This window comes from Dreissena polymorpha, chromosome 10 (assembly GCF_020536995.1).
Source record: "Dreissena polymorpha isolate Duluth1 chromosome 10, UMN_Dpol_1.0, whole genome shotgun sequence".
In the NCBI taxonomy this organism is placed as follows: Eukaryota; Metazoa; Mollusca; class Bivalvia; order Myida; family Dreissenidae; genus Dreissena; species Dreissena polymorpha.
Window position 1 is genome coordinate 49,096,899 of NC_068364.1, and position 14,515 is coordinate 49,111,413.

The 14,515-nt window shown below is 33.8% G+C and overlaps 1 protein-coding gene across 2 annotated transcripts in view; it reads right to left on the reverse strand.

Moving 5' to 3' along the window:
- Positions 1-12,541: 12,541 nt before the first annotated feature.
- LOC127848692 (tyrosine-protein kinase transmembrane receptor Ror-like) overlaps positions 12,542-14,515 on the reverse strand; it is a 121,446-nt gene continuing 119,472 nt past the window's right edge. For both annotated transcript variants that reach the window (XM_052381283.1, XM_052381282.1), the window contains exon 11: positions 12,542-14,099. In XM_052381283.1, the coding sequence (XP_052237243.1) occupies positions 13,881-14,099 (219 nt within the window). In that variant the 3' untranslated portion in view covers positions 12,542-13,880. The remainder of the gene's footprint in view (positions 14,100-14,515) is intronic.

Consider the following 14,515-nt stretch of genomic DNA (forward strand, 5'->3'; position numbering starts at 1 on the left):
GTATCAGAATGAAGGTTTAGTATATATATGTGACGACTTTAATAGTAGGTGTGGCGACTTAGATGATATTATAGTTGGTGTTGATGAATATGACAAACGTAATGTAATTGATTTTACTGTCAACAAATATGGCGAACATTTTATAGACTTTTTAATTAACACAAATATGTGCATGTTAAATGGTAGATTTGACTCAAATGATTATAAGCCTACCTCTTTTTCAGTACATGGGTCGTCCGTGGTAGATTATTGTGTTACTTCACATGCAGATTTATTTTTTCTTCTGATTTTTCAGTCAATTTGACAACATTAATGATTAATTTGTGTGACAACATTGCTCATAATACACCTACAAGTATTCCAGATCATTCATTATTGTCATGGAACATTGACACTAGTTTTGATTGTTCATAATACTGATAAGCATGAACCAGATACTAGTCCTAGTTATGTTAAATTTGGCTTGAAAAAAGTTCCTGGTGATATTTTTATCTTTACCTGCACTTTAAGAACAACTTAACATTGTTATTTATAAGTTGGAAAATAATGTGATAAATATTAGCTATAGTTATCATATAAATGGTGATTTTTGTGATATTTAAATAAATATATGTATGAAAATATACCACACAAGATTGTTTTTATTAATAACTCTATTCATAGTAATTTTAGAAAACATAAAATTGTTAAGCCATCGTGGAATAATACACTCCCAGAACTGTGGTCTTCACTTTGTCATACTGAAAACATGGCTTAATTGTTTGCCTTGAAATTTGAAAGTTGTTTTTTAAGTCTGAGTATATTAAAATACGTAAAGAATTTGATCGCCAAATTCAGCGAGCAAAAAGAGTATGTTGGTTTAAAATGCAGAGTAATCTTTTAGAGGAATGTGATGTCAATCAAAATAACTTCTAGAAATCGATTGGAAAAATTGGTATTAATAATTATAAGAAAATTGTATTCCATAGCAAGAAGTTTTAGAAGACGGGTCTATATCCTCGTCCATTACACAAGTATTAGATAAATGGCGTCATGGCTTTAGCACTTTATTTGTTAATAATAATATACGTGTCAATGATATTAAGTTAACCATACTGGTAATAATATGGAGGGTGATCAGACGTATAATAATAGTATATCTGTTGTGGAGGTAAAGAGAGCAATATGAAAAGACAAACAATGCAAAGCAATTGGTAATGATGGTATTCCTTTAGAGGTTCTATGTAATGATACTGCTGTATACATTTTACATGTATTGTTTGATTTATGTTTTAGTAATGGTATTGTTCCTTCCACATAAGGTAAATGTATCATTAACTCTATAACAAAATCGTCTGCGCTAGATCCGACGGACCCACTCTCGTATCGGGGTATTTCACTTGCATCAGCCATATATAAAGTTTACTGTAGAGTTCTTAATGATAGATTGGCCTCGTATGTGGAAAGGAACAATTAACTTGTTGATAAACAGAACGGTTTCAGAAAGAATTGAGGTACTGTAGATCAAATATCATCTTTAACAAGTGTAATTGAAGCACGTAAAAATGTTAATTGTCTACATACTCAGCTTGTACTAATTGTAGAAAAGCATATGATTTAATAAACCAGGTTAAACTTTGGTGCCGATTGCAAGAAAATGGTATATCTGGTAAAATATTTATAGCTATTAAATCTATATGTAAGTCTATTTCATCATGTGTTAGAGTTAACACATATTTTACAGAGTTGTTTGACGTAAACTGTGGCTTAAGACAAGGGTGTATATTGTCTCTCGTGTGTTTGAACTTGTTTATCAATGATCCTGCAGTGCACCTGAAGTCCTTAGGTATTGAATCAAGTCAGATGATGAAAACAATTGTATCTTGATGTATGCTGATGATCCTGCATTTCTTTCCGATTGTTAGATTGTTATTGGTAAATCACTTAAATGATTGGTGTAAGAGAAATGATATGTCAATTAATGTTAGCAAAAGTAATATTATCCATTTCCGTAATGGGTCAATGCCAAGATCAGACTTTGTTTTTTAAATGTAGAAATCGTGTAATTGAAGACATTGATTGTTATAAGTACTTAGGATTATTACTCAGTGAGCACTTAGATTATAATGTTACTGCGAAGATGGTTGTGCTGAGTGCTAATCGTGCGTAAGGACTCCTTATCTCCACAATTTAAATGATTGGAGATGTTCCTTACAATGTTTTCAGTAAACTGTATGACTCTGATGTCTGGCCTGTTATTGGATATAGGGCAGCCGTTTTGGGGCATAAGACATACTCCTGTATCAGTGCTGTAAAACAATGCGGTTTTTCCTTAGAGTAGGAAAATATGCCTCCAATCTGAGTGTTTCTGGTGACATGGGCTTGATGCCAGTTGATGTACGGTTATGGAAAATAGTAACAAATTACTGGGCTCGACTTTCGACTACAAACACTGGTCTTTTTAACAAAAGAAAAACACATTGTCTACGAGAAGTAAAAATTGGTTTAATTGTGTTCGTAAACATCTTAAAAAATATAATTTGCTTCAATTCTCAGATATTTCAAAACCTAGCATATATGTGTTAAATGCATTGAACAAGAAATGTATACACACTTTAAACATGACTGGTTTGATAGTATCAACTCTCCTCATTGTAATTCAGGCAGAGGTGGAAATATATTAAGGACTTACTTTAAATTTAAGAATTGTTATGATGTTGAAAAATACTGTTTGTTTATTTTACCATAAGTCATAGATCAGCTCTCTGTAAATTCAGATGTGGAGTTGCTCCTCTCCGGCTATAAACGGGAATGTATGAAGGTTTACCCGTCAAAAGACGTACTTAAGTATTTTTTTGTCAAGTCAATATAGATACAGTTGAAAATAAAAATCATGTTCTACTTGAATAGTATTTGTATGATGACCTAAGAAATGCTCTCTTTGATAAAGCCATAAATGTTAATCTCTCATTCAGAAATATGTGCAATGCTGACAAGTTAGAATTTTCTTTTTACAAATGAAAATATGATAAGAATTTAAGCCAAATCCTGTTTCTTAATTCTTAAAAGGAAACAATTTTGTATGTGTAAATAATATGCCATTCTTTTATAATGTACTATAATACATTTTATCACTCCTGAGAAATATTTGCTAATCGAATCACTCCCAATCTGATTGAGAGTGACCTGAGCTTGTCCATCCATTTTTTATTATTATGGGCAATAGAGCCAGTATTGTTTTTCTCAGTGTTTTATAGATTAATATACATCTTAATGCTCATTTTAATAATGATTATCAACTGATCCTCAGTTTTATATGTAAGTATGTAACATAGAATACAACCTGTTATCTCCTGTACCCATGTCAATTATTGCTTGTTTTAAAATCGTTGTATACCATTTATTCTGGCCAAGGTCAAGTGTTTGTGGACTTCTTAAATAGGCTGAATCTGATAGTTTATGTATGCTGACAGAATATGGCTTAAACACACAGCTTTTGGACATGGATACATTTATTATATCTGTGATATTGTAAGTCTAAGTCTCATTTAAGTGTTTTAATGTAACAGCATTTTAAATATTGGAACATTTTGGTTAAATGTGTTTTAGGTAGGTGGACCTTATATGTAAATAATCTGCTGATTTTTATATTCTATTAGTCATACACAACACATTACATAGGAACCCAATACCACTATGTTGTACATCTTTAGTACTCATAGATACATTAGTTTAAATGTTTGCCTAAGTAGTATATACTTGCCACAAGAAGACAATGTTTAAGGCATTGATAGCCAATATAGTAATGTTCGTCTAATGTACTTAGAATATTAACATGAATATTGGGTCTCTACTATTTCTTTTAGAAAGGTTTTCATGAGTGTTATATTGAATGTAAATGTAAATAGTATGTATCATGAACAGTGAGACAGAAATACATAATTAAACTTGACTATCGTTATTTGGTTGAAGTAGAATATGTGATAGCCAATTTGTAATCAACGAAATTCTCATAATTCTGTTCTGTTCTATTCTGTTTATAATTTGTGTTAAAACGTAACGCAGCAAACGCACGCACAAGTTGTTAATTATCTTTACCACACAAGTTGACTTTGTGCCATTCTCTGTGTGATATACAACATGGTATATTAATAGTGCAGGTACTTTATGTTTAACACATGGCATCGATTCTTCGGAAGGATACACTTTGTGAAATAAAGACACTCATAACAGTAATACACAATCAACACACTGAATATTGAATTTGGCTCAAAGTTCTGACGGTTCAACATTGTATTGTCGATCCACGAGACCTCAAGCCATCGAGGGCAAAGTGTTTACACATTTAGGGCAATGTTCAAGACCACCTTTTACACCGAATAATTGTTTATGTTTTGATCGATGGGGCGTTATATGAAGGGTGATTCCATAGACCTAAAGGACTTCACACATCAATTTGATGATTTGAGACATCAATGGTTGAACAATGTCATAATATTACTTTAATGTTACCTCTTCACCTTTGAATCATAGTTGAACAAAGTCCATCGTTTAAAAAATTTACATCATCTTTAAGGTAGTTGGTTATTACTTAAATTGAATGAACAACGCTTACTAACGCAATCTTAATCGTATTGTACAAGCTGCAAGACCTTATTATCTACCCAATTACGATTAGCATTAGACAGTTGTACAAATTATAAAGCGATGTTAAACATATTCTGAAGTTATGTATTCAATAGGGAAATATACATGGTAGAAAAAGTACACAATGAGTTAACGTAGATTGTTCAGTTATCTTACCACCCGAAGTCTTTAATTAAATACGTAACGTATCGAGGCCTAACCATTACATGTGTGACTGACGGTTTTACTTTTCTGCATAGGTGGCTTGACAGAGATTTTATGAAAGAAATTTCGAACATAAAATTTCTAATTGTTCAAGATCATTCACCAGGGAAGCGCAAATTTAATATGTTTTGCAGAATCTGTATCTTCAAATGTTGTAATTACACCCGTTATGTATTATACTTATCATCATCATCATCATCATCATCATCATCATCATCATCATCATCATCATCATCATCATCATCATCATCATCATCATCATCTTTAGAATGATTATCATTAGCATTAGTATCACTATAGTTATATTCGTACTAATAGTAGGAGTAGTAGTAATAGTAGTAAAAAATGTAACTTTGTGGATATGGACATACAAATATACTCTGATACATTATATCGCCCTAGTCTTTTCACTAAATATTTCGCAAATAATCGGGTATTGTTTTGGCCCTGAAAATGTGACATTATAATGTATTTGCACACATAGCGCATTTATCATGTATCAGTTTTAACATATTTATAGTCGAAACATTGTAAAATTATTGCTTAAACTTAGCAACAAACTCAGTTAAAAAGTTAAAATCAAGATTAAGGATATAAGGCATACGTGGTCAATAAAATGGATCTGTATTATAAACGAGGACTTAATATTATTTCTCAATGAGTTCAGTGTGGTGATGCTTACGTACTTTAAATGTGTCTTGTTCTGAGAAAACTGGGCATAATGCATGTGCGTAAAGTGTCGTTCCAGATAAGCCTTTCCAATCCGGACAGGCTAATCAGAGACGACACTTTCCGGTTTTATGACATTTTTTCGTTTTAATGAAGTCTCTTCGTAGCAAAAATCCAATGTAGGCGGAAAGTGTCGTCCCTGATTAGCCTGTGCGGACTGCACAGGCTAATCTGGGATGACACTTTACGCACATGCATTATGCCCAGTTTTCTCAGAACGAGACTCATATGTCCACACAGAGAAACTCTCCAAGATTATGTCATCATAATCTATATATTGTAACTTAATATTTAGCCATTTATTGCTTGATTTCTTAACAATCTAATACTGTGCTAAACTTGCAACTAATACACTGCACATTTACCTTCAACATAGTTCAAATGAATGAAATACAAATTTAAAAATCACACTAAAAATACATTATTGTATTATTTTAAAACATGTTTAAAATATTTCCAATTTATAAGGGAACTTAAAATCCCAAATGAGTTTTCAGAATGGTTCTACATGAAAAGTATTAAATATTCATCTATCTTAATGTTTTGGTCGTTTAAGCTTATTACTTTAAGGAAGAAAAACGTGAATATTTTTATCTGAAAAGTATTCAAAATTGCCTAATCGCAAAATATTCTACATATATAAACAAACTTAGACAATATAATTTATTCATACATTAGACACGATAAAAGGACAATGAAATTAAATACTGTTTGTTTGTAATTCCTTAACGTTTGAATGTACATCATATCTTGTCAATTATAATTCATTTGCAACAGAACGTTTAGGTGTCGCTGGTTAACATTGTGTATAATATCATAACATTGAGGGATTAAGGGGAGGCTATATGCCCCTTAAAGTTTGGCAAATAAAAGAAAACTACTTATTCAGGCGCGTCGTTGACTAGTCGTCGAGTTGTATGAGTTCTGAAATAAGAATTCGCATGTGTAATTGATTGCATCGAATTTGCCGAAAGTCCACAAAGCCAGTTAATATCATTAAACATTAGACCAATGTGACACCTACTTTTCTTATTGTCCCCGTCCGGTTTTCACCTGAGGGGACTTATGTTTGCGCTCTGTGCGTCTGTCTGTCCGTCTGTCTGTTTGTGAGTCTGTCTGTCACACTTTTCTGGATGCTGCGATAACTTTAAAAGTTGTTCATATTTTTTTTCATGAAACTTGAAACATGGAACGATGGCAATATGGACATTATGCACGTCATTTCATTTTGTTCTTTCGCTGAAAAATTCTGAAGTCTATGGCAACAAATATATTTTTTTAATCTGGCAATGGTGGAGCCGGTAGGGGGCATAAATTGCTTGGTAATAGTATGGTCATATATATATGAATAGAGTAAATGACGATACGATAAGTTGATTATTTTAGTAGAAACAAATATCGTTTATTATAACGATTGTTTGTAAAGGATTTGTTTACTTATCATACCCGACTCTAAACCTGAAAAACTTTTAAATATGCGCTGAAAATGACGCCAAAAAGTTTTGAAATATAGGATCTGGCACGAGTTGCCATATCATACCTTTATTAAACGAATTCAAGAATTTTGTTAGTAAGCGAGCCTTTGGCGAGCTTACTAACGAATTTCCTCGACGAGTTTAATTGAGTATGGTATGAAATGACAACGAGTGTCAGATCTTAATTTATCACTTGTAAACGAGCAAATTAAATAAATATTTACCCTAACATAATAATATACCCCTAATGTTGTCTACATTTTGTAACGCCATTTAACGTTTCAACGTCATTTCAGCAAAATAACAAAATGCGATTGGTCAATCGAATGAAAACTACGCCAATGAAAACTCTTTAAAAAAGTGTTTTACACATGTGTAAGATAAAAATATTCGTAATGGTTATATTACATGGGAATCAGGTTATGGCATGTGATAAATACGAATAAAGCGCTTCTAGTGACGCGTTTTTGAACAAAGTGTCTGTTCAACAAGGTCGTTCAGAACCATTTTAGCTTTGTATGAAGCATCTGCAATTGTTCTAGATCGATTACAATGCACAGATTTAAAACTCTATTGGTTTTATCACGCTTGTTATTTTATCAATAGCCAATACAGGTCAATACACGATCGATGTGACGTACTTTTATTGCAGCCGCCGGAATTCGACACTATCAAGCGTGAACTTTCAAGCAAGATTGTCACGTACAATGAACTGGTTAACTAAATATGTTCAGACAATACTAAGAGGATTCCAGATGTAAGTAGTCTTTTTACAATTAGAAAAGCCTTAATTTGAGTCCTCCTGTCCCAATCAAACACAAGACTAACATTTAAGACAAATTTAATAATCAACTCATGTCGCGAAAAGTTGTTTCGTAAGCATGAAGCAAAACTGATTTGCACTCCTCACGCACAATGTTTAAAAGGCACGCTGGAACATTACTATGAAAGGGATTGATTCTAAATATATATGCTTGCCTGCTTTGGTTTCCTACTATTTTTCTAGATCTTCAAATGTCAACTCCATTAATTAGGAAAGGTGTGACATTGCGGATAATTGAATGCTGATAACACGGTATTAAACATACTTTGGAGTCTTAATGTCGTGATGAACGTGTCAATCTACCCCACAAATTTACTTGAAGTCACAGTGGTACAATACGACAATGAACATCTAATGGCGTTTGATACTTGCACCAACAATTCCAAGTTAAAAGAATAAAAATGGGTCGTGTTCTTTGAAAAATTGTTTAAATGCATATGCGTAAAGTGTCTTTCCAGATTAGCCTCTGCAGTCCACACAGGCTTATCAGGGACGACACTTTTCACCTAAACTGGATTTTTGCTAAGACGATACTATATTCAATAGAATAATACAATAAAAGCGGAAAGTGTCGTCCCTGATTAGCCTGTGCGGAATGAACAGGCTAACCTGGGACGACACATTACGCACAAGCAGGTAACTCCCTTTTAAGAGAGCGCGGCTCAAATATTCATAAACTTACCTGTAAGGCAACTTACATGAACTTTATGATTTTTACATTTGCAAGTTCAATGTTTAGTGATTCATAATTATATGTGATTTGTAACTGTTCTATAAACTTGTACTTCTATTTATTTAAAGTAGTAAAGTGCCGGAGAAATATATTTGTAATTATTTCTCCCAACAGTTTCATTACTTTATGACTTAGCTATAAATAAGAATACCTAATAAAATAAAGATTTTATCCTACAGCAAATTCCGAAATGATCGCTTAAGGTAACAAGGTTAACATTTGCAGTCCATCAGATATATGAAGCAGGTTGCACCATAAACAAGGCGGTGCGTCGTCCATGGTTCAGAGAAACATGAAGTCTGCACAACAAATCATGTACATGTATTATTTTGATTTGTTTGATACTAAAAAAACTCAACAGATATGGTTTAACCATTTTTATTCAGAATCTTTTCATAACTTTACGCAGTAAACAATATAAGTTCTGATGAAAACACGTGAATGCTTATAGAAAAACCAAATACTGAAATAAGCAGAGGCTGTCCCTTTTTTAAAATGTATAAAGTTAGTAAATGGTCTTCTGACCAAGTTTCATGAAGATCGGACATGAAATGTGCCCTCTAGAGTGTTTACAAACCAAATGTGACTACGGACTGACGGACGGAAGACGCACAAAGACGGTCACAAAAGCTCACCTGAGCAATCAGGTGAGCTAAAAAATATGTAATGGTTGTATTACATGGGAAACAGGGTATAACATGTGATAAATGTTTTTATGCGCCCGGCAGAGTGGCATATAGCAGTTGAACTGTCAGTCCGTCTGTCTGTCTGTCTGTTGTCTGTCTGTCTGTCTGTCTGTCTGTCTGTCTGTCTGTCTGTCTGTCTGTCTGTCTGTCTGTCTGTCTGTCTGTCTGTCTGTCTGTCTGTCTGTCTGTCTGTCTGTCTGTCTGTCTGTCTGTCTGTCTGTCTGTCTGTCTGTCTGTCTGTCTGTCTGTCTGTCTGCCTGCCTGTCTGTCTGTCTGTCTGTCTGTCTGTCTGTCTGGTCTGATTGTCTGCCTGTCTGTCTGTCTGTCTGTGCGTCCATTCGAAAACTTTAACATTTGCCATAACTTTTGCAATATTGAAGATAGCAATTTGATAATGGCCATGCATGTGTATTCCATAGAGCTGTACATTTTGAGTGGTGAAAGGTCAAGGTCAAGTTCATCCGTCAAGGTCAAAGGTAAAAAAACAACAAGGGAAGTTACAAGCTTTAAAGGGAGATACTTTCTATTTTATATCATTTGGCAGGTATAAATCATTTTCACAAGGGAAGTACTATTGTTTAAAAGGGATATAATCAAAACATTTTTTTTATTCAAGCGGCGCAGTAAGGGGCATTATGTTTCTGACAAACATATCTCTTGTTGTAAATCATACGTAATTTATATTGTTGCTTATACCCTCTGACGGGCTCAAAAGCACCCAAACTTTTATATTGTCATTATCTGCGGTGAATATAATTGTAAATACAGTAAATTTAAAGCGTAATGATAACACTTTGGGCCGGACACTTTTAGATGACGCAGTAGAAGAAACACTTTTCATAACTGTATGACATGTACTATGTGTTTGATTGTCACATTCTGTTTTAGACATAGACGTTTGTGTTCAAAGAACCACGCGTTTAACCATGTATTAAAATGCGCTGATTACTCACCAGTTGTTTTAAGCAAATCTGTTTTAAAAGATGCTATTTGGACATTTCGTATACATGTTTACCATAAACGTACCTTGCATTTAAATAAGCACGGTGTTCATTTTCGAATCAGAAACTCGTTCCCTATTTTCAAGAATGCATATTTATATTGTTTGTCAGTCTAAGTATGAATTGTGAAATTTAAAAACCCAATAAAAATGTATCCTTTTAATCCAAATTTTAATTAGTATCGCGTCTATCAATTAACATTTAATACAAGAAACCGTCGGAGACGGGTGATGCTCCCCAAAGTTTTTTTTGTCACAATATTGCACTATATATTCAGATAAAAGGAAACGTTTTGAGGGCACAGTAGTTGGGGGGACAATATTTTTAATAGATAATTTCAAAGGGCCATAACTCTGTGAAAAATCATCCGACCAGAACCCGCTGATAATATGCACATCTTCTCTGTGTAGTGAAGTTTCCCATACAGTTTCATTGAATTCCGGTCATTAGTTGCTGAGAAATAGCCCGGACAAGAATTGCACTATATGTAATGTTAAGGAAAAATTTCAAAGGGCCATAACTCTGTGAAAAATTATCCGACCAGAACCGGCTTATACTATGCACATCTCCTCTTGGTAGTGAAGCTTCCGATAAAGTTTCATTGAATTCCGGTCATTAATTGCTGAGAAATAGCCAGGACAAAAATTGTGCACGGACGGACGGACGGACGCACGGACACACGGACGGACAGACGAAGCGGCGACTATATGCTCCCCCAAATTTGTTTTTTTTTTGGGGGGGGGAGCATTAAAACGAACATCACATATGCGGCATATATCAAATGCAGATTATTCACGCTTGCTTTTCTTAACCATTTTACTATAATTCTAACTTTATCAAGAGTCATCGTCAGTATTATAAAATTAAATGCATTATTTTGTGGTGTTAAACATCGGTCAAATACACACTTAACAAATGCAACTGGTTGTACATGTATATAATTTTTAACCCGCATGATTGCATATGTTATATGTTATTTTAACCCTTTGCATGCTGGGAAATTAATCGTCTGCAAGAATGTCGTCTGCTGAATTTCTAAAATCAGAACTGTCTTTGATTTTTTTTTCAAAGAATACTATCAGAATAGCAAACAGTTTGGATCCTGATGAAACGCCACGTTCTGTTGCGTCTCATCTGGATCCAAACTGTTTGCAAAGGCCTTTCAAATTCGGTTCCAGCGCTCTAAGGGTTAAGTACATTTCACTCTTTTGAACTCAACAGTTTAATTATACTCGGGATCGGGAGGTGGAAGGGGAGCGTTTGTCGAAGGATGGATGTTTGTCATGGAACTTGTTCCGATATGTCACTTGTTTCGTGAACCGCGAGCTAGTTAAATTAATGGTTACCGACTTCTATCCGCCTGGCGCCTGGCATAGTGATAGGAGTTGGGAGGTACATGGTACACACGAAAAGGTGTCTCGTAAGCCCAATCGGCTGGCCCTTTCAATAGGGTTGACACTATAATAAAAAGACCTTTACCTTTAGACCTTTTATACTTCATTTCTCTGTGCGCGAGTGTGTTAAAATGCAATGATGTACTTTTGGTATTTATGTTAATTAAAATACAACGACAATGACCAATTTTATGCTTTAAATAGTTCTCTCTATGAATATTACATTGTTAATATTCATTATTTTATAGAGAACTTTATCCGTGTGAGAATGCACAGTACCCATCAATCAAAGTTGACGTCATCAAGCAGTCTTATTTGCATGTTATGCTGACTGTCAACCGCTTAATATTTGATGTTGTTTAATTTTACTAGTTTAAACTTTTATAAGTGACATGCTCACAAGGAGAATTGCGTTTTAGTACGCCATATCATACTCTTCTGATAAAACACGAATCACCAACCATATATTCACAAAATATTTTTGATAAGGAAGAATTGCATCCGAAACAATTTACAAAGTGGTAATGTTTCAGATAAAATTCGCACCATTTACATTGGTGAACTGTGAAAAAAAGATGTTTACTATGCGATGTGTATTTTATGTGATAATTATCTTTCCTTCTCCGTAAGAAATACCGATTGCGTTCCTAAATTTCAACCGGCTTTATGGATAGGAAATAGGAAAATAATGTTGCTATACGAGTTTGTGACGATGCAAGAAAAGTAAAACGATAGTAACAAAGAATCGCCAGTTATATCCCTTTATTTACGGTACAACAACACATATACCATTGCCAATAATGAAATGACTGATCTAAATAAATAAATGCAAAGAAATACAAAACGGTAAGAATAAACAGTGACAGTATACGGAGTTATATCGCTTTATTTACGGTAAAACCACAAATAATTATTGCCACTATTAATATGACTGATTTAAAAATTGAAAATAAATATGAACACAAAGTTGCATTTATATGAAAACAACAGCATTTTGAACAATATTTGATAATCTACATCTTGCCATTTAAATCACTTATGATTTTATTTCTTAAGACAAATAAAAAAACAAGTATGTAAAAGCATAACATTTTATAACATTCTACGTCGTAAGTAACCGCTTACTTCTCTTTAAACCTTTCAGACGGAATAGTATATGGTATCATGCTTAGATTTATCCTAAAACACAAAATAGTATAAAATCTTAATGCGTTAGCGTGTAAACACTATTTAGAGACATGTACTACAATGAAGAACTCCTTTAAGTAAGTAATGCGTTTATACATGCATTTTATTATTAAAATAATTTCTGCACTAGATCGTCTTATATAATTCAGGCTCATGGTTTTGTTGTTTTTTTCCTTCTGAAACATGACTATACAAAACTCTGAATCAGAAGTCCTGTTGTTTATGTATAATTGTGTCGCGTTCTGAGAAAAACTGGGCATAATACCTGTGCGTAAAGTGTCGTCAGAGATACGCATGTGCAGACCACACAGGCTAATAAGGGACCACACTTTCCACATTAACTTGATTTTTGGTAAAAAGGGACTTCCTTGAAACTTAAAATACCATAAAGTGGAAAGTGACGTCTCTGATCTGGGATGAATCTTTTCGCACATGCAATAATCCTAGTTTTCTCAGAATGCAACACAATTGTTCTTTGCGGAGTGGATAAAGGCCGCTAAGATGTCCAGTATGTATTCATAAAATTGAACAAGCAATGCTAGTATTACACCAATCCATTATAATAAACAATTGAAACAACATGATAACAAATATATATGCACGTAAACATTGTAGTAAACACATGCGATAGAATTTACAGATACATAACACGAGGTTATTATATGAGCGTGGGTAACTGTAGTTAATTATCCCAGACAGGTCGAATGCCACTGGGAAATAAAAAATATCTAGACTGTTATCATTACACTCTGATTTAAGAATCATTATCTTGTTCCATAGCAACATTTCGAAATTCTAAGTAACGTGGCATTCTGAAGAATTATCGTGCAAAAGTCGAAACTTGTATCATACATAGCTCCTATGTCTCAATATATATTCATATTTGTTACTTACCGGGCTCAACTCTGTAAATGAAAGACAACACACATCAACCTTTTGTCCAGCAAAATTGAAACTTCTAGTTTTATCATCGCCTTGGAGAATAAACCGACGTCAGCTATTTTTACAACAACCTCGCCAACTATATGGGAATCTCGTACTCGTTCACGAGTTCGAACGAGACATTTCCCACGTTTTTCTGCAACTGTTTGTGGTATTCCTGCAGATATTTGTGTATTCTGTCGAACGCAAGCCTCTCTTTCGGATCTATCTTCCAACATTGAAGCATCACGTGATACACAACCGACGGGCATTCATCCGGACGCTGCAGAAGAATATTTTCTTCGAGGAATTTGATGACCTTTAATAAACAATTAATACTATGTGTATGTGTGATACAATTTAAACGTATGTACTGAGGCCAAATTATAGACGAAATACGAAAATATTATTTTAGTAAATCTACTACCACGAAAATATTATTCAATACAAAAACTAAGTAATTATTGCTGTTCGACTTTTTAGCACGGCGAAGAAAACTTAAATTTTTATTTCGATTCCAAAACACATGTTATGGTAATGTTTAAAAAAAAAAGTATCGTTTATATCACGAACTAAAAGACGATTTAGGCTTTCAATGGATGGGTAGTTAAATCCTTAGATGAATACTGGTACAGACCTAAAAACAATTATTGAAGAAATAGAAGAAATGCAATTCCAAACACATTATCGTAAGGAAAATTCTTGCCCGTGTCGTTTATTCGAGGCAAATAACCA